This window comes from Nomascus leucogenys, chromosome 4 (assembly GCF_006542625.1).
Source record: "Nomascus leucogenys isolate Asia chromosome 4, Asia_NLE_v1, whole genome shotgun sequence".
NCBI lineage: Eukaryota > Metazoa > Chordata > Mammalia > Primates > Hylobatidae > Nomascus > Nomascus leucogenys.
The window spans coordinates 83,760,838-83,781,398 of record NC_044384.1 but is presented as its reverse complement, the minus strand read 5'-3'; the positions used below and the strand labels follow the sequence as shown (position 1 = coordinate 83,781,398).

Here is a 20,561-nt window from a genome sequence, read left to right as displayed (position 1 = left end):
CCCAGCACTTTGGAAGGGCAACGTGGGTGGATCATCTGAGGTCAGGAGTTTGAGACCAGCCTGGCCAACATTGCAAAACCTCGTCTCTACAAAAATACAAAAGTTAGCTGGGCATGGTGGCATGCGCCGGTAATCCCAGCTACTCAGGAGGCTGAGGCAGGAGAATCACTTGAACCTGGGAGGCGGAGGTTGCAGTGGACAAGGATCGCACCACTGCACTCCAGCCTGGCCAACAGAGTAAGATTCCATCTCAAAAAAAAAAAAAAAATCAGGTGGAGGGGCATCCTCTGTTTTCTAGGCTCCTGGTTGATAGCTTCAACTCTGGACATTTAATACCTTGTAATCCATCCTTCCCTTGTATACCTCTCAACATAATGACTGTACCATATGGCCAATGAAACGGACAGTAAAATGAAACATAGGCAAGTAATAAAGTGAGATATGAAGAGAGTAGCACAACCTGGATGAGGGTGGAATGCAAAATTGTCATCAGACAGAGAAGATGACAGGAGGACCTGAGAGCTGGAGGGATGGACACTTATCTACTCAAATGAGGCAATAAAAAGTAGAAAGATGGCAGGGTAAAAATGGGGGAGAGTTACCACTTGAAAGACTCTCAGGAAACAGTGATGCATCAGACTTTATCATTAAGTCCCAGGGGAGAGGAGTGGATCTGGGGATCCCTTTAGATATGGTAGAATTCTCCTGGGTCCTGCTCTGGTCTTAAATCTCAGACCAGTAGCAGGAAAACCCTAACTGTACTGTGGTCCTGCATGTCACTGCAACTTCAGCCCTGCTGTGATGGTGCATCTGCTCCTCTGGATGGCTTTGCCACCTTGAAAGGTGAGACCATGTGGAGCAGAGCCAAGGGGCCTCAGCTGACAGCCAGCACCAACCATCAGTCACGTGAGTGAGACCACCTTGGACCCCCAACCCCAATTGGGTTGTCAGATGACTATAGCTGCAGGTACAAGAGTGACCCAGTGACACCAGCAGATGAACCAGCTAGCTTAGCTCAGCCCAAACTGCTGACTTAGAACTGTCGTTATGTTAAGCCAGTAAATTTTCAGTGACTCATTACAAAGCAGTAGATAACCGTGACAGTCTAAGAGGATCTAAGTTTGGAAACAGGATTGAATATTTAAGATAACTGATTTGCCACATTTATAAGTTTATTAGTATATAAGAGTTGCTTGGCTGGGCACAGTGGCTCATGCCTGTAACCCTAACACCTTGGAAGCTGAAGCAGGAAGATTGTTTGAGCCCAGTTGTTTGAGACCAGCCTGGGCAACACAGTGAGACCCAATCTCTAAAAAAAAAAAAAAAAAAAAAAAATTAGCTGGGTGTGGTGACACACACTTGTAGTCCCAGCTGCTCAGGAGGCTGAGGCTGGAGGATCGATTGAGCCCAGGAGGTCAAAGGTAGTGAGTCATGATTGCTCCAGACCCTGTAGACGCTGTCTCTGAAAAAAGGAAAAAGAAAAAGAGTTGCTTAAGTGATAAGAAAAAAAAAAAATCCTTGTAAGTCTCTTCTGCTGGGAATTTGAGGTGTTTGAGAGGATCAGCTACTTTAAGTCTGTAAAATATAGTTTAAAATCTATTAGAGGATTTAATTACCTGTTTGTAATTGGCATTAATTTTTAGAAGAATTTAATCTGTTGAACTTATGAGTTAATTAAATATTAAAGAATAAGTGAACATAATTGTTCCTACTTTTATAAAAAAATTAGTAGGCTTATACATAGAAAACTAGATTTACAAATTGCACTTGGATGCTTAAGAAAAACTAGTTTTTAAAATTTATATGTTTAATAAATACAGTATTAATTTAAACACGAGCAGCAGTAGGTAGCTTTTCTCTGCACAAAACCCCCTCTCCAACATTAAAAATCCTCAACTGACAACACCCTAAGTCAGAGCCCCAGCGGAAGATTCAGCATTCCATAGACTTCCACACCTTTGCTTCTGTGGGTCTCTCTGCCTGGAACGCCCCCAACGCATACACACCTTCCATACCTGGCAAAATTTTACTTTTTCCAAAAGGTCCAGCTCAAATTCTATGAAGATATCCTTCCTCACTAATGTTCACAGTCCTGCTGCCTGGCCACGACCACTTACGCATGCGACCCAGGCCTCCAGTAGACCACGGAGAGCTGTTAGCAGGGACCTTCACTATCTTTGTGACAACAGAGCTGAATCCCAGCAAAAAGAAACAGTAGCGCTGGTACACAGTGGGCGTCCAGAGTGCTTCAGCAGCCTGGCCGTGTAGGACATAGGTTTTGGAGATTTCTGAGCAGGTGAATAACACGATATAAATGTTTTTTTTAAAATACATGTTTGTTGGCCGGGCACAGTGGCTCACGCCTGTAATTCCAGCACTTTGGGAGGCCGAGGTGGGTGAATCATCTGAGGTCAGGAATTCGAGACCAGCCTGACCAACATAGTGAAACCTCGTCTCTACTAAAAGTACAAAAATTAGCAGGGCGTGGTGGCGCAGGCCTGTAATCCCAGATACTTGGGAGGCTGCCCCTTGAACCTGGGGGACAGAGGTTGCAGTGAGCCAAGATCATGCCATTGCACTCCAGCCTGGGCGACAGAGCCAGACTCCGTCTCTAAATAAATAAATAAATATATGTTACTTATTTATTTTTAGAGACAAGGTCTCACTGTGTTGCCCAGGCTGACCTCCAGCTCCTGGACTCAAGTGATCTCCTTGTTTCAGTTTCCCAAGTACTTGGGACTGCAGGTATGACCCACTACACCTGCCTTATTTTTTTTTATTATTTTTTTTTTTGAGCGGGAGTCTCACTCTGTCACCCAGGTTGGAGTGCAGTGGCACAATCTCAGCTCACTGCAACCTCTGCTTCCCAGGTTCAAACAATTCTCCTGCCTCAGCCTCCGAAGTAGCTGGGACTACAGACGTGTGCCACCATGCCCAACTAATTTTTTTTTTTTTTTGTATTTTTAGTAGAGACGGGGTTTCGCTATGTTGGCCAGGCTGGTCTCGAACTCCTGACCTCAGGTGTTCTACCCGCCTCGGCCTTCTAAAGTGCTGGGATTACAGGCGTGAGCCACTGCACCCCACCTGAACACCAAGACTTTCTTATGGCTGGGGCCCCTGCCTCTACCTCATCATCCTCACTAGACATTGCCAGGAAGGTTGCACAGGGCAGAATAATGGCCCTCCAAAGATTCCACATCCTAAATCCTAGAGCCTGTAAATATGGTACATTACACGGCAAAGGGGAATGAAGGTTGCAAGTCAGCTAAGTAGAGAAATTGTCACAGATTATCTAGGTGGGCTCCATGTAATCACAAGTGTCCCTGAAGATGGAAGAGAGAGGCAGAAGGAGAGTATCAGAGGGAAATGCCACTACAGAAGAATGCTCAGATGCAAACGCGCTAGCTTTGAACATGGAGGAAGAAGTCTCAAGCCAAGGAATGTGAGTGGTCTCTGGGAATCAGAAAAGGCAATGATACAGGCTCTCTGCTAGGGCTTCCAGAAAGGAACATGTCCTCATGTTCCCCTTGATTTTAGCCCAGTGATACCCACATCAGACTTCTGTCCTACAGAACTTTAAGATACTAAATGTGTGTCATTGAAGCCAGTGAATTTGCGGTAATGGTACAGCAGCAATGGAGAAGTAATATACTGCATCACCCACATGCCTCATTTCACCAATCAGTGACACCTGCTTAACCATTTTCCAGACCACAGATGGGAACCAAACAGACCTGGACCCAAGTCGGGGCTGGGATCCTGACTTGACCTTGGGCCAATCATCTCTCTGCCTGGAGGTGGTGAGAGCTGAGGATGTAACGGGCTAATGGAGGTAGTGGGAATGGACATAGAGGGCTTAGCTCAGTACAGCTGGGACTTCGTGCATGTAGGTGTTGGCTGTCGTGGTTGCAGTCAGCAAGGTCCTTTTACTCTGAGTTACTGGAGGGGCCACAACTAGTGAGGTGACCTGGAGCCTGACTCCTACATCCTGAACCATGCCTTGCTGATGTTTTCAGGAGAGGGTGCAGGCCTTGCTGGTGGTCCTGGAATGCTGGGGGCCGTGGGCTCTTCCTTCCTGGTCTCTGGCTCCCCTTTGCCCTCACTCCCAGGAATGATGACTGCCTACCCTGCTGCTGGCAAGTCTATGCTGATCCTCTCTTGGGCGGATTTAATGTCTGGAGTCCAAGGCTGAGCCCGTGTCACCATCCCAGTGGTTCCATCTGCATCCATGGCAGGTCAGGGATCCTTGTACGGCCATCCAGTGTTGTTGCCACACTCAGAGCCAGAGGCCTGGAGCACAGGAGCAGGTTTGCAACCAGCCAGACTCTCTTGTTCCTAGCTGACAGCTCAAGAAGCTTGAGTCTCAAGGGGCTAGGGCACCCCAGGGCAGCAACACTAGTACTAGAACCTTCTCCGAAACCTGGCTCGTTCCTCCCTGGTATTAAAATATATTCATTATTATTATTACTTTTGAGATAGGGTCTCACTGTGTTGTCCAGGCTGTAGTGCAGTGATGCCATCATGGCTCTCTGCAGCCTTGAACCCTTGGGCTCAAGTGTTTGCCTGCCTCAGCCTCCGGAGTAGCTGGGACTAGAGGTGAGTGTCTACCACCATACCAGGGTAATTTTTTTGTGTGTGGGCGGGTAGAGATGAGGGGGTCTCACTATATTGCCCAGGCTGGTCTTGAACTCCTGGCCTCTGATAATCCTCTTGCCTCAGCCTCCCAAAGTGCTGGGATTACAGGTGTGAGGCACCTATTCATTATTCATTATTACATTCATTATATTATTATAATGGCCCGGCCTGTATTCGTTATATTTATCATAATATTAATAGTACATAAAAATATATAAAAGTACTTAAAAATCCATCCTCGTGTATTTTTTTTTTTGAGACAGAGTCTCGTTCTGTCACCCAGGCTGGAGTGCAATGGCACGATCTCGGCTCACCACAACCTCCACCTTCCGGGTTCAAGTGATTCTCCTGCCTCAGCCTCCCGAGTAGCTGTAATTACAGGCATGCACCACCACGCCTGGATAATTTTTGTATTTTTAGTAGAGACGGGGGTTTCGCCATGTTGGCCAGGCAGGCCTCGAACTCCTGACCTCGTGATCCACCCGCCTCGGCCTCCCAAAGTGCTGGGATTACAGGCGTGAGCCACCGCGACCGGCCGATTTTTGTTAAAAAACAAACAAACAAAAACCCCAAAAACAAAAAGAAAAACAAAAAAACCACACACACACACACACACACACACACACACACACACACACACACACACACACACAGAAACATCACCCCAATCCTTCCACCCTTGAATGCCACTTGAAGCCCAAGTTTCCTGCCTCCAAATTCCACTGTTTCCACCCTCGACTCCCCTCCCCAGCTGTCCTAGATTCTGCTCCAGCTGAGCCTCGGCCCCGGGGCTGTTAAGAGGCAGAGGCTCTGGGGAGAAGTCCCCAAACTGGATTTACCCGTTCGTCGCACCTGTCCCTAGGAGGGCGGGCTGGGGTGTGGAGGCGGTGCGCTGCTGACCCATGGGGAGAGAAGCCCGGGTCTCCCAGGCTGCAAAACGCTCGGCACCGCGGAAGCCGCGCCAGGCTCTCCCAGCTCGATACGCAGCGGCCGGCGCGCCTGCTCCGCCGCGGAGCCGAGCGGCAGAGGGGCCCGGGGCTGCGTGGGAGGCCCGGGGGCTTCAGCCCGTGCCGGGGAAGCTGAGGCTCAGCCAACCAGAAAGTTAGAGGCGGCGGAGGTCTCGCGGAGGGGAGGCACCTGGCGGCCACGGGAGAACTCGGAAGGGCTCAGGCGTGGCTCCACCCGCGACACTGGGAGCCCGGGCGGGCGCGCACGTGTGTATACGAATGCGTGGGCCCATCCGGCAGCCCGGACTACAAGTTCCAGGGTGCCCAGCGGCGCTCCCGGGTTTTCTGGCCGCGCCGCCCGCTGGCTCCGAGCAGGTCGCCGCTGGCTGGCAGTCGCCACCCGGTCCCAGAGTAAATAAGGGAGAGACACTCCCGAGCGCCGTAAATAGAGTCCAAGTGGGCGGAGAGCCGTCCCGCGCCGCCCGCTCATGTCTCTGCAGAGCCGACTGTCCGGCCGCCTGGCACAGCTGCGCGCGGCGGGGCAGCTGCTGGTCCCCCCGCGCCCCCGGCCCGGCCACTTGGCGGGTGCCACGAGGACCCGCAGCAGCACGTGCGGTCCCCCGGCGTTCCTGGGCGTGTTCGGCCGCCGCGCGCGGACCTCGGCGGGAGTTGGGGCGTGGGGGGCGGCGGCGGTGGGGCGGACAGCCGGGGTGCGCACTTGGGCCCCCCTGGCCATGGCGGCGAAGGTGGACCTGAGCACCTCCACCGACTGGAAGGAGGCGAAATGTAAGTGTAAGCACGAGGGGGCGCGAGGGAGAGGGCGGCCTCACGTGGAACTTCCCGGCTGGGCAGCCCCCAACGAGCGAGCAGCCCCTTCCACCCGAGAGACCTGGGGAAGTTGAGGCCCCATCTGCCCTGGAACGGACCCCTCCTCCCCATTCACAGCCCCCCCCGCCCCCCCGCGTGTTCCCAGCCCCACAGAACAATTCACTCCAGACCAGGTCCAAGTGTCCACGCAGGGGCAAGCTTGAGGAAGGCCGCCTCCCATAGCCCCCCCCGCCCCGCCGCGTGTTCCCAGCCCCACAGAACAATTCACTCCAGACCAGGTCCAAGTGTCAACGCAGGGGGAAGCGTGAGGAAGGCGGCCTTCTTTACCCCACTGGCATGGGTCACAGGGCACCCCAGAGATTGTGCAGGACCTACCACCTTCCTCCCCTGTGCAGGAGGAAAACTGAGGCCGAGTGCCACAGCTGGATTCCCCAAGGTCACTCGGAGCTGGTGGCAAAGTGGAGGTTATGATCCTGGACTCTCCAAACTTTGCACAGTGTGGTTCTTAAGTGCTCGGGAATGGGCTGAGGGAAGAGCTCCGAGGCTGGCGTCCCACCTGGCGGGGCACCTAACCCCACAGAGTGACCTTCCTGGGCTGGCCTGGCCTGCCTCCACCCCACCCCAAGCCTGCACTCTGATGCCTTCCTGGGCACGTGGTCTGGCGCCCTTTTCCCCTTCTGGCTGGCCTCTGGCCACTAGTGAGCAGTTTGCTCATACCAGGAACAGAGGGTAGAGGAGCAGGGCAGAGGTGGGGTCTTGTCCCTGTGACAACTGATGACACCCCCCAAGAATCACACCACTTCCTCTTGCTCCTGGAGGGGGCATGAGTCCGGGGCCTGGGAAGGGAGAGAACCCGAGCTGCCGCTGCTGAGCCCCAAATAGCCCTGCCGGGCACCCAGCTGCCCCTGCCTTTCAGGGCCTGCCTCCTGGGATCCTGTGACTCTTCCCGGCTGGATCTCCTTTCAAAAGTGCAGGGAAGTGGCTAATTGGCTGGGCCTCCATGGTGGAGTAGGTGTGACCTCCGGGCTGGGCAGGCAGGATGGAGGGTCCTGCGGTGTTAGGGGTGAAGAGAAGATGGCTTTCTCGGGACCAGAGGTGGAAATCAAAATGATTTACTCCTGACATGAATTGCGTGGGCTGCGCCAGGATCTAAAAGTGACGGCTGAAAGCACCGACTTTAGTCTGTGAGCAGATGGAGAACTTGTCAGGCACTTTTCCCTTGCCCCAGAACAGCAGGAGGAGTTGGGGGCTGGCAGAGACCCCTGGAGGGGGAGCCACTGTCCCCACAGAGACCCCCGCTCCCCTGAGCACTCTCTCAGAAGACAGCAACCCAGGAGGGTGGGAAAGAGCTAGGGAGACAAGGCGCCCAGGCACCCGCTCAAGCGCTGCCGCTGTTTTTAGGATCCAGCCACCACAACCCCACTCCTTGGTGCCAGGAAAGCAGCCGGACTTTGTGATGGGGCTGGGGTTCCTGGGCTGCTGTGTTGTCACTGGGGTCTTCCTCTTTGCTTCAAGTTGGGATTTCCAATCATGCAGCAAACTTTTATTGAACGCCCTCTAGGTGGTCAGGCTGGGGACTCAGACGTGTCAGATAGGCAAGGGCCCTGCCCTCATGGAGCTTGTAATCTGGTGTGAAGATTACAAAGCATCTATTGTAAAGAATGTGTTCTAGAAGCTGAGACAAGGCCGGGTAACCTCAGTGCTGTGAAGACACCATAGCAGATGGGGCCACCTGAGCTGGGGAGATCAGAGGAGGCGTCTCAGGGGTGGTGGCCTGAGAAGAGGCATCCAGCTGGGGAATGATATTCCAGACCTGTTATTGAGTGACAGTGGGCCAGACCCAAGGAGTGGGGCTGGTCTGGGGCTCTGCCTGCTACTGAAGCCACAGTTAGAGGGACCCTTTTGGGGGTGAGACGTGGAGATCTCCCAATAGTTATCTATTTCTGTGTAACAAAACACCCCGAACCTTAGTGGCGTAAAACAGCAAACCTGCATTCTCTCCATCTCTTGAGGGTAGGAAACTGAGAGAAGCTTAGCTGGGTGGTTCTAGCTCAGGGTCTCCCTCCCCTGAGGCCGCGTGGGACTTGGTTAGGGCCGGAGGATGGGCTTCCTAAATAGCTCCCTCCTGTAAAATGGCATTTGGTGAGAGGCCTCAGTTGGTCACTTTGGGGCCTCTCCATGGGGCTGCTTGAGTGTCTCACACGGGATAGATGTCCTAAGCCTTTCCCCCAGAGCATGTGCTCCACGAGAGGGATCGTGAGGAGACCCCGATGGAGCCACAGTGCCTTCTTTGTAACCTCGTCTTCAAAGTCTCTCCTGCTTTATTCTCGGGGTCAGAATCGAGTCAGGGAGTCTGGCCATACTCCAGGAGAGGGAAATTAGGCTCTACCTCTTGAAAGAAAGAATCTCAAAGAATTTGAAGGTGTGTTTTTGTTTTCTTAAAATTTTTTTTTTTTAAAACAGAGTTTCACTCTTTTTGTCCAGGCTGGAGTGCAGTGGTGTGATGTCACTGCAACCTCTGCCTCCCAGGTTCAAGTGATTCTCCTGCCTCAGCCTCCTGAGTAGCTGGGATTACAGGCACCCGCCACCATACCCGGCTAATTTTTTGTTTGTTTGTTTGTTTGGTTGGTTTTTTTTTTTGTTTTTTTTTTGAGATGAAGATTCGTTCTGTTGCCCAGGCCGGAGTGCAGTGGTATGATCTCAGCTCACTGCAACTTCCGCCTCCAGGGTTCAAGCGATTTTCCTGCCTCAGCCTCCCCAGTAGCTGGGATTATAGGCGCGTGCCATCATGCCCGGCTAATTTTTTTGTGTTTTTGGTAGAGATAGGATTTCACCGTGTTAGCCAGGATTGTCTTGATCTCTGGACCTCGTGATCTGCCCGTCTCGGCCTCCCAGAGTGCTGGGGTTACAGGCATGAGCCACTGGGCCTGGCCAATTTTATTAATTTTTTTTTTTTTTTTTTTTGAGATGGAGTCTTGCTCTGTCGCCCAGGCTGGAGTCCAGTGGTGTGACCTCGGTTCATTGCAAGCTCCTCCTCCCGGGTTCACGCCATTCTCCTGCCTCAGCCTCCAGAATAGCTGGGATTACAGGTGCCCGTCACCACGCCCAGCTAATTTTTTGTATTTGTTAGTAGAGACAGGGTTTCACTGTGTTAGCCAGGATGGTCTCGATCTCCTGACCTCGTGATCTGCCCATCTCAGCCTCCCAAAGTGCTGGGATTACAGGCGTGAGCCACTGTGCCTGGCCAAAATTTTTAAAATGAATTAAAATTTTTTTTGAGACAGGGTCTCGCTCTGTTGCTCAGGCTGAAGTGCAGTGGTGTAATCATAGCTAGCTGCACCCTTAAACTCCTGGGCTCAGCGATCCTCCTGCCTCAGCCACCTGAGTAGTTGGAAGTACAGGCGCGCATCACCATGTGCAACTAATTTTTTTTTCTTTTGAGACAAGGTCTGTTGCCCACGCTGGAGTGCAGTTGTGAGATCTCAGCTCACTGCATCCTCAACCTCCTGGGCTCAAGCGATCCTCCCACCTCAGTCTTCCGAGTAGCTGGAACTGCAGGCGTATGCTACCACGCCCAGCTAATTTTTTGTATTTTTTGTAGAGAGAGTTTTGACATGTTGCCCAGGCTGGTCTCAAACTCCTAAGCTCAAGCGATCTACTCACCTCAGCCTCCCAATGTGCTGAGGTTACAGGCGTGAGCCATGGGCTGCTAATGTTTTAAAAACTTTATTGTAGAGACTGGGTCTGACCATGTTGCCCAGGCTGGTCTCAAACTCCTGGCCTCAAGTGATCCGCCCACCTCAGCCTCCCAAAATGCTGGCATTACAGGTGTGAGCCACTGTGCCTGGCCAAGTGTATTTTTTAAGCCGTCACATTATGGGAGATCTGGGGGGCTGCCCCAGCTGGACTCTGCCTTTGATTAGGGTCTGAGCCGTGGCCCTTGAAGACCGCTACACTTTTCATCGTTAATTCAAATCACACTTTTAGCCAAGTTACATGTGACAGTCAAGTGCTGCAAGTGTAGAGATCTTCAGTGCACAGCATATGCAACTGTGCAGCCACTACTTGGATCAAAAGATAGAGCATTGCCATCACGCCAGAAGTCGCCTCTTTTCACTTGGTACTGTCTGGAGCTAATCACTCTTGTGATATCTGTTCGTTTTGTCTCTTCTTGAAGTCTGGCTCCTTTTACTCAATATCCAGCCAGTTCATCCACGTTATTGTATGTGGCAATGGTTCGCTCTTTTTCATTGCTGTATAGTGTTCCAGCATACGAATGTACCACAGCTTGTTTCCCACTCTTTTGTTGTTTTGTTTGGTTTTGTTTTTTGAGGTGGAGTCTTGCTCTGTCGCCCAGGCTGGAGTGTAGTGGCACGATCCTGGCTCATTGCAACCTCCGCTTCCTGGGTTCAAGCGATTCTCCTGCCTCAGCCTCCCGAGTTGCTGGGATTATAGGCACCTGCCACCACGCCTGGCTAATTTTTGTATTTTAATAGAGACGGAGTTTCACCATGTTGGCCAGGCTGGTCTCAAAATACTGACCTCAGGTGGTCTACCTGCCTCGGCCTCCCAAAGTGCTGGGATTACAAGCGTGAGCCACCATCCCGGCCCCCAGTCTTTTGTTGATAGGCATTTGGGTTTCTTATGAATAAAGCTGTGCTGAATGTTTTTTTTTTTTTTTTTTCTTTAGACAGGGTCTCATTCTGTCGCCCAGGCTGGAGTGCAGTGGTGCAATCACAGCTCACTGCAGCCTCCAACTTCTGGGCTCAAACCATCCTCCCACCTCAGCCTCCTTAGTAGCTGGGACTATAGGCATGTGCCACCATGCCTGGCTAATGCTTTTAAAAATGTTTTGCAGAGACAGGGTCTCGTTATGTTGCCCCAGCCTGGTCTCGAACTCCTGGGCTCAAGTGATCCTCCCACCTCCGCCTGCAAAAGTGCTAAGCGCTGAGATTACAGATGTGTGCCACTGTGCCTGGCTTCCTGAACATTCTCTCCATGTCTTTGATGGACATGTGCTCTCATTTCAGGGCTGTACCTAGATAGGTCTCCAAATACTTGTCTGCCTGAATGGATCCTCTCTCAAAGCCTGGCACACAGTAACCAAACTCACAAGAGACTGATGTATACGTCAGAAGGCATATGTGCAGTTTGTGGTGGGGAAATATAATGGCAGTGGGTCTGAAAACTCAGGGGTGTGCCTGAGCAGAGCCTCCTTTCCCTATGGGAAAGCCTCATGGAAGCCAAATTGTAATCTTAGGATTGCTCAGAACATGCGATCTCATCCAGGGCTGGTGGAGTGATTTTGGAAGCCTCGCCCTGGGCAAGGCAAGCAAGCTTCCCTGCTTGAGAAGGGTCAGCCCACCCACAAGGATCCCCTTCCCAGGGCATTTGCTCGGTATTTCCATCTATATGCAGTGCTGAGTGCCTGCTGTGGACCCATGTAAGGATGCCCAGCCCATGGCCCAGCTTGTCCTCCAAGCTGATGGCCAAATTCAGCTTGCCCCTGGACACTCCTTTTCTTTACCTCCAAGCTGATGCTCATTTCCATGGGCCCATTCTCCCTCTAGGTATGTACATACCTTCAGGCTGGATCTTCCTGGCTGGGAGACTTTCAGTCTTTTGGGGACACTTCAGCAGTGTCTGATTTTACTAGCCAGGAGTTACTTTCTCTAGTTTATTTATTTTTATTTATTTATTTATTTATTTTTTGAGACCAAGTTTCGCTCTTGTCGCCCAGGCTGGAGTGCAGTGGCGCGATCTCAGCTCACCGCAACCTCTGCCTCCTGGGTTCAGGCAATTCTTCTGCCTCAGCCTCCCGCGTAGCTGGGATTACAGGCATGCGCCACCATGCCCAGCTAATTTTGTATTTTTAGTAGAGACGGAATTTCTCCATGTTGGTCAGGCTGGTCTCGAACTCCTGACCTCAGGTGATCCGCCCACCTCGGCCTCCCGAAGTGCTGGGATTACAGGAGTGAGCCACCACGCCTGGCCTGTTTATTTATTTGAGACAGGGTCTCACTTTGTTGCCCAGGCTGGAGTGCAGTGGTGGTATCTTGGCTCACTGCAGCCTCCGCCACCCAGACTCCAGCAATCCTCCCACCTCAGCCTCCCGAGTAGCTGGTATTACAGGTGTGTGCCACCACACCGGCTAATTTTTGTGTTATTATTATTTTTTCTGAGACGGAGTCTCTCTCTGTCACCCAGGCTGGAGTGCAATGGTGCAATCTCGGCTCACTGCAACCTCCACCTCCTGGGTTCAAGCGATTCTCCTGCCTCAGCCTCCTGAGTAGCTGAGATTACAGGCCTGTGCCACCACACTGGCTAATTTTTGTATTTTTAGTAGAGACAGGGTTTCACCATGTTGTTCAGGCTGGTCTCGAACTCCTGACCTCGTGATCCACCTGCCTCAGCCTCCCAAAGTGCTGGCATTACAGGCGTGAGCCCCTGCACCCGGCCTAATTTTTCTATTTTTTGTAGAGACGGGGTTTTGCAATGTTGGCCAGGCTGGTCTTGAACTCATGAGCTCAAGCAATCCACCCACCTCAGCCTCCCAAAGTGCTGGGATTACAGGCATGAGTCACTGTGCCCGCCCTACTTTCTCTCATTTAATACCCTCAGTTTTGAGGCACTTCGTTATCCCCCCGGGAGTGCCTTTTCATCAGAAGATCATGGAAACACCCTCACTGTAAAGGCAGTTGGGCATGAGGGACTTACGGTTGGGCCCTTGTCAGTATCTGGCTCTGTGTCATCACAGGAGGGACCTGGCTTTGGGTCCTTGTTCCAAAACCCCCTGCAGGCAGAGCTGTGAGCCACAAAGAGCAGGGACATTGTTGTCGTCAGATGTGGAGATGTGCTGCTGCTTCCTCACTCTCCAAGCCTCAGTTTCCTCATCTATAAAATGGGACCAATGGCACCTGCTTGGAGGTTGTGCTGGGATCACATTAGAAACCACTTTGGGCCAGGCGTAGTGGCTCACGCCGGTAATCCCGGCACTTTAGGGGCCAAGGTGGGAGGATTGCTAGAGCCGAGGAGTTCGAGACCAGCCTGGGCAACATATCAAGACCTTGTCTCTCCTAAAAATAAAATAAAAAAAGGAAAGAAAAGAAACCATTTTATATACCATGGCCCAGAATGGGTCCCAGCAGCCCCCCTTCCTTGTCACCCCTCAGGCCCTCAGGCCTGTCTCCTCTCTGCTCTGTGCTGGCTGTGGTGACACTGGGCTCTTGTAGGCTTGTCTCACATGCTGGGGCCCCGAGCCTGCACAGCCTAAGCCATCCTCTCCTTGGTGACTCAAGGTGGGGCTGCTACGCTCCAGCCTGACACCACACTGTGCAGAAGCCAGGGCTAATTTCAGCCCCCTGGGATTTCATCCAGAGTGGATGGCTTATCTGATTTGACTGCAGCACTGGCAAATTTTCCAGGTACCCCGGGAGTCGGGGGGCTTCTCCCACCTGTCTTCTGGGGACACAGCCTTGCCAGTGCCCTGGTGTGGGCAGAGACAAGGGGGCAGGGGAGAGGAGAGGGGCTCCAAGGTGCTGCGTGCTCTGTGGACTTTGACAAGACCCTGCTCTTGCGGGCTGGTGAGCGCAGGTGATTAATGCCCCTGCCACTGAGTCTAAATGCCGCCACATTCTGGGAGCTCAGCCTTCATCAGCCCTGCCCACCTGGCATTCTCTCTGAGAGGAGCCCCGCCTTGGCACCCCAGCCTGCCCTCACCTCTCTGAACACCATCTTGCAAAGTGCCATAAAGATACTTCTTAAAACACATCATTGAATTCTCGTTCGCCTGCTGCACTTTATGGTTCTGGCGGAGCCTGCTTCCTCCTGCTCGGCTTTCGTGCCTGGGAGCCGCTGGAAGCTTCGTCCAGGGTCAGGCCTCTCCATCAAAATTTACTGCGGACATCTTTTTACAACACCTGTCTCACTGAGCTGTGAAGTACTCTCGCCTCTTCAAAAATGAAAGAAAATGAAAATGCATGTTTTACATCTTTTATAAAAAATAAAATAAAACTCACTTGTGCTTTAAGTCTGCATTTGTCCTTCTTACAGGAGGAGGTGGGAAATGTTAGAAATTCATGGGGCAAGGCCGGGCGCGGTGGCTCACGCCTGTAATCCCAGCACTTTCGGAGGCTGAGGCGGGTGGATCATCTGAGGTCAGGAGTTCAGAACCAGCCTGGGCAACATCGTGAAACCCTGTCTCTACTAAAAATACAAAAAATTAGCTGGGCATGGTGGTGCATGCCTGTAATCCCAGCTACTCAGGAGGCTGAGGCATGAGAATCGCTTGAACCCAGGAGGCGGAGGTTGCAGTGAGTCGAGATCGCGCCACTGCACTCCAGCCTGGGTGACAGAGTGAGACTCTGTCTCAAAAAAATAAAAAACAAAAACACAGAAATGCGTGGGGCATGTTCCTGGCTTAAGGCCCCTGTTTCTCCTCCAGGGGGAATGAAGAGGGGCCTGGCGGGCGAGGATTGCCGATAGAGGGCACGGAGGTGAGATGCTGAATGGGCGTGGTTGGCCTTTTCTTTCTCCATAAATCAGAAACCAGTGTAGTGTGTAGCTCTTTGGGGATCAGCCAGGCCACAGCCTTGTTCTGGTGGTGAGGACACACATGCTGTCTGGCATGCTGGCCTTCTGAGGTATGCACTTGGGTCCATAGACTAGAAGGGACAGGCTGACAGATGTCCTCAAGGTCGGCGCCCAGCCGGCAGGTGGCAGAGCCAGCATGCTGTCTCTGGGAAGTGGAGCCATCCTGTGGACTTTGCTGGAGAGAAGGGGCTGTGTGGGCTGTGGGTCACTCAGGCCAGGCCACCATGCTTAGGGAGGACAGTGTGGGAGCAAGCCCAGGTTCCTCTCACTTGTGTGTGACCAGGGGCAGGTCACTCTGCCTCTTCTCTAGAACAAGGTGGTGGCATCTGCCAGATGATACCTGCTGGGGCACCTGAGGTGTCTCTGGTCACCCTGGTCTAGTTCCATGGGATTCCCAGGGCCTGCCCAGCCAGAGACACTTCAGCAAGGCCTCTGGGGTCTGTCCGGGTCCCAGCCCACCAGTCCCACCAGCATCACTGTGGGTACCTGACTTTCTGGCCACAGGTCCAGCCATCTGGGAGTGCTCACAGAGTGGCATGCCAAGGCCTCACAGTGGGGAGGTCACAGTTGCGCAAGGTGACAAATATGGGGACTCAAATTATTTATTTAGAGACAAGGTCTCGCTCTGTTGCGCAGTCTGGAGTGCAGTGGCACAATCACAGCTCACTGCAGCCTTGACCTCCCAGGCTGAAGCAATCCTCCTGCCTCAGCCTCCCAGGCAGTTGAGACTACAGGCACATGTCCACCACGCTCAGCTGATTTTTTTTTTTTTTTTTTTTTTTGAGATGGAGTTTTGCTCTTGTTGCCCAGGCTGGGGTGCAATGGTGTGATCTTGGCTCACCGCAACCTCCGCCTCCCAGGTTCAAGCGATTCTCCTGCCTCAGCCCCCTGAGTAGCTAGGATTACAGGCATGTGCCACCACACCCAGCTAATTTTGTATTTTTAGTAGAGACAGGGTTTCACCATGTTGGCCAGGCTGGTCTCAAACTCCTGACGTCAGGTGATCCACCCGTCTCGTCCTCCCAAAGTGCTGGGATTACAGGTGTGAGCCACCATGCCCGGCCACTCAGCTGGTTTTTTGTATTTTTTGGTAGAGATGGGGTTGCTCCATGTTGTCCTGGCTGGTCTTGAACTCCTGGGCTCAGGTGATTGGCCTGCCTTGGCCTCCCCAAGTGCTGGGGACCCAAATAATTAGAAAAGCTCCTCCGGCTGCTGTGTCCCCATGTTGGAAAAAAGAGTTCTCCACAATTTTGTCCTGTTTGCTTTGTTCTATTTGGGCATTATTTAGCCGCCAGGAAGGAGTGAGTGCGTCTGGCGTGTAGACCGCACTTTGCAGCGCACAGCCACCTTCTCTTTGACCCTCCCAGCAAGCCTGGGTGTTAGCAAGGGAAGGTCTGCCTTGTCCCTATTCTAGAGATGGGAAAACCAAGGCTCCAAACTGAGCATGATGTTGGGAGGTCATGAGCCCAAACCTGGCGGAACCTATAACAGAAGAGAAGGCGCAGCCTGGGTCTAGGCCGGCTGCCACCAGCATCTGTCCATCCTCAGACGGGGAGGCAGACCTGGAGAGACCGACTGGCCTCACTTTCTCCACCCAAATGCTCTCTCTTTTTTTTTTTCTTTTTTAACTAGAGGATCATCTCTGGTTCCCTCTTACCTCTGGGCTTTTGCACATACTGTTCCCTCTGCCTGGAAGACTCTGTTCTTAGCAAACTCGCCCTCAACCTTTGGTCTTGGCTCATTTATTCCTCAGCACACCCCTCAGCCACCCTCAGGTGCCCACGCACCATGCCAGGTGGTGGGAATCTGATGGCAAACACAACAGATCCCCTATGGAACCTACAGGTCAAAATGGCCAAGATCAAGAAAGGGGGCCGGGCACCGTGGCTCACGCCTGTAATCCCAGCATTTCGGGAGGCTGACACGGGTGGATTGCTTGAGGTCAGGAGTTCAAGTCCAGCCTGGCCAACATGGTGAAACCCCATCTCTATTAAAATACAAAAATTAGTTGGGCGTGGTGGCGCACGCATGTAATCCCAGCTACTAGGGAGGCCGAGGCAGGAGAATCGCTTGAATCCAGGAGTGCAGGTTGCAGTGAGCCAAGATTGTGCCACTGCACTCCAGCCTGGGTGACAGAGTGAGACTCCATCTCAAAAAAAAAAATAAAAATAAAAATAAAGGAATAAATGTAAACAAAAGCAAACTATCCCATATCCTACAGAGCACAGCAGGTACAAAGGGCCTGGGGCAGGAAGCAGCCTGGCTGTTTGGGGAACTGGTGTAGTGGGGAAGGCAGCATTGGGAGTGAGGTGGGAGAGAGGCCAGAGGACTGGCGTTTGAATGCAGTTTTGAACAGAGAGGGGGATGTCACCTGATTTATGTTCCCAGGATCCATGGCTGCTGGTCAAGAACAGATGGGGATGAGATGCTCACGGGGATCAGCTGGGAGTTGGGAGTGTCTGTTGGGATCTAGGGAGCCATGAGGAAGGCTCGGCCCTGGGGGGTGAGAGGAAGGCTTGGTTTCTAGGGTGTCACGGGGATCAATCCAACAGGGCTGTGGCTGGATGGGACGTAGGGAGGAAGAGGATGGAAAGGGAGGGACCCCTGGTGCCGGGCCCCGAGCAAAGAAGGGGGAAGAATGGAGGAACAAAAAAAATGATGTTTTGGGGGAAAGAGTCCAATATTCTGTTTTGCATGCCTGGGCTTTGGGGAATGAGAGCAGGCAGGCGCTGTGGGGGTCAGAGGCTCAGAAGAGAGTGGAGGGACAGCCCCGGAGGTTGCTCGCTTAAAGAGGGTTTTGAATCTGTGCAACTGATTAGAAGACCTAGGGAGGAAAGCAGCAAGGACACATCCTGTCCACAGGGAAGGCAGGAGGGGCCATGGTATGGGGTGTGGTGACCTTGACCTTGACCTTGTTGGAGGGAGGGACCAGACTGCGTGGACTGAAGGGAGCATGGGAGGGAGGAAGTGGACACAGCGGAGGAGGGGGCAGCTGCAGGGGCGTGGAACGCGGGCGTCGAGGGAGGGGATGGGTATTATTTGAGGGCAGGCAGGACAGCCTGGTGGAGGGGTACCTGCAGCAGTGAGTCCTCTGGGAGGTGGGCCTGGCAGGTGGCAGTGCTGGCAGGAGGGACCTTCATGCCCAGTGACCTGAGGGAGGGAGGACAAGGTGCGGGCAGGTGGTGGAGGTGCCCGGCTCGGTGGGAGAGGACAGCAGCTGGAGGAGGAGTGGGGGCAGCTGGGGAGAGGGGGGAAGGTGGGGTCCACTGCCAAAGCAGCAGCTGAGTGGCCAGGCTGACAGAGCCCCCATGGGGTAGGTGAAAAATTTAGAGGCAGCTTTCTGCTTGGTGGTGAGATTTCCTCCAGTGATTTACAGCCCCTGGGACCAACCAGAGAAATTGGGATCACTTCCTCCCTGAAGCTTTCCTGGCCTCCCCTCTTCTTGGTCAGACTCCAGGACCTCACCTTGGTGAAGGTGAGGATGCTTGATAAATATTTATTAACTGACTTATCGGCATTCGAGCTGCCAATGAGAGGTGCAGAGCCCAGATGGAGTGGCCTCTCCTCCCTGGCCTGTTCTTTGCCCTCAGTAGGTGGTACCGGCTGCCAGCAGCTCAGCCCTTTGTCACGTGCCAGGCTAGCCCGGTCCACTTCCTGTGAAATGCAGGAGGTAGCTTCCCACAGCCTCATTATACAGAAGAGGACAGCAGAGGCTTGGGAATGCTCCTTTCAGATGCCAGCGTCCCCTACCCCCACACAAAGGAGTCTTCAGATGGGAGCCCCTGGCCTGCTCCTCAGGTCCTGCTGGGGTCACGTGCCCAGCAGGGAGGCTGGCCTCTTGAAAAGAGGGGGGCAGGGAATGGGCTGTGAGAAGTGAGGGACTCTAGTGATGGAGGGGCCAGCAGAGGCCCCTTAGAAAGAAGGCACATGGCAGCCGGGCGCAGTGGCTCACACCTGTAATCCCAGCACTTTGGGAGGCTGAGGTGGGCAGATCACGAGGTCAGGAGATCAAGACCATCCTAGCTAACACGTTGAAACCCCGTCTCTACTAAAAATGCAAAAAATTAGCCAGATGTGGTGGCATGCGCCTGTAGTCCCGGCTACTTGGGAGGCTGAGGCAGGAGAATCCCGGGAGGGGAGGTTGCAGTGAGTCGAGATCATGCCCTGGACTCTAGCCTGGGCGACAAAGCAAGACTCTGTCTCAAAAGAAAAAAAAAAAAGAGAAAGAAGGCACATGGTACCCTCTTTTTTTGGCAGAGTCTTGCTGTGTTGCCTAGGCTGGAGTGCAGTGGCATGATCTCAGCTCACTGCAACCTCCACCTCCCGGGTTCAAGTGATTCTCCTGCCTCAGCCTCCTGAGTAGCTGGGATTACAGGTGTCCACAACCATTCCCAGCTATTTTTTGTAATTTTAGTAGAGACGGTGTTTCACTATGTTGGCCAGGCTGTTCTCGAACTCCTGACCTCAGGTGATCTGCCCGCCTCGGCCTCCCAAAGTGCTGGGATTACAGGCGTGAGCCACTGCGCCTGGCCAGGTGAAAGCATTTTCAATCTGGTTATAGTGCCCCTGGGATGAAGTCAGTTCCCCACCTCTGTCACCCCACAAATAATTTTATTCTCCTGCGACCTGGTACGTGCTGTTCCTGCTGCCAAACACCCTTTCCAGCCCTGGCTACTTCCCACGCCTCTTCCGAGTCTCCCTTGAGCCTCCCCTGCCGCCCTGCCTGGTCAGGTTCCCCAGGGAACTCCTCTGCCAGCCCCTGAGTGTCTCATAGCGCGTCTCAGAATTGGAATTGCTTGACTAAAGTGCCTGGACCAGCTTCTTCTCCCTGGCTGGGTTGTAGATTCATGAGGGCCAGTGCCAGGTCAGCCCGCTCAGTGCATCCCTGGCACTGAATGCAGGACCTACTTGTGCCCAAACATGTTTATGGAAGAGGGGGCAGAAGTGGCTGCCAGGAGAGGTGGCTCTGGCTTGAGCAGCAGTTGGGGCTGACCAGGGGTGGGCCTAGCCTTTTGTGGTGACCCCACCTTTGCATCCAGCAGGGACTCTGGACTGGGCCGCTTGCATGAGTTCTGTCATCTAATGCTCTTGGCATCCCCGGGCTATCACCATATCACCACTGCCAGCAGTGGTTAGATGAGGAGATGGAGGCCTGGATGATGAAGTGACTCTGGCCGGGAAAACACCCTGCTGTGTGAGGGTGGCCTCCCAACCTCCCTGAGCATTTGTGGAGGGACCTACCTGTCCCCCTCACCGCCATGTGCATAGAAGCTTCCAGGCTGCAATCCTTCCTTTCTCACCACCTCCTCTAATTGCTCTCCCGCCTCTACATACTTTTTGATGCTTTTTGAGTCTCTCAATTGTAGCCTTTACTGTTTGCCGTGGGGGCTGCCCCATCCCGGGAGCCTGTGGTCCAGGGTGCCAGGCTGGGCTGAGAGCCTGGGTGTGCAGGCGGCCTCTGGCCAGCAGGGGGAGCCCGCGAGCTGCGAGCCTGGCCCGGCGCGGTCGGGGCGGGCCCTTCTGAGACGGGTTCCAGGTTTCTGTGCCTGGTGCCACCCC

The 20,561-nt window shown here is 53.2% G+C and overlaps 1 protein-coding gene and 1 long non-coding RNA gene across 7 annotated transcripts in view; one reads left to right on the top strand and one right to left on the bottom strand.

Annotated features, from left to right (window-relative positions):
• Positions 1–1,384: 1,384 nt before the first annotated feature.
• LOC115834769 lies at positions 1,385–5,584 on the bottom strand. 2 transcript variants are annotated; one of them, XR_004029684.1, is made up of 3 exons: positions 5,475–5,584; positions 4,127–4,290; positions 1,385–1,462 (listed from the first exon to the last, which is right to left on the bottom strand). It is a non-coding gene; the product is annotated as an uncharacterized LOC115834769 (long non-coding RNA). The 2 variants fall into 2 exon arrangements; XR_004029683.1 differs by having other exon boundaries at positions 5,488–5,584.
• Positions 5,585–5,934: 350 nt separating this feature from the next.
• MACROD1 (mono-ADP ribosylhydrolase 1) overlaps positions 5,935–20,561 on the top strand; it is a 169,782-nt gene continuing 155,155 nt past the window's right edge. For all 5 annotated transcript variants that reach the window (XM_030811035.1, XM_030811036.1, XM_030811037.1 and 2 more), the window contains exon 1: positions 5,935–6,368. In XM_030811035.1, coding sequence (XP_030666895.1) covers positions 6,071–6,368 — 298 coding nt within the window. In that variant the 5' untranslated portion in view covers positions 5,935–6,070. The remainder of the gene's footprint in view (positions 6,369–20,561) is intronic.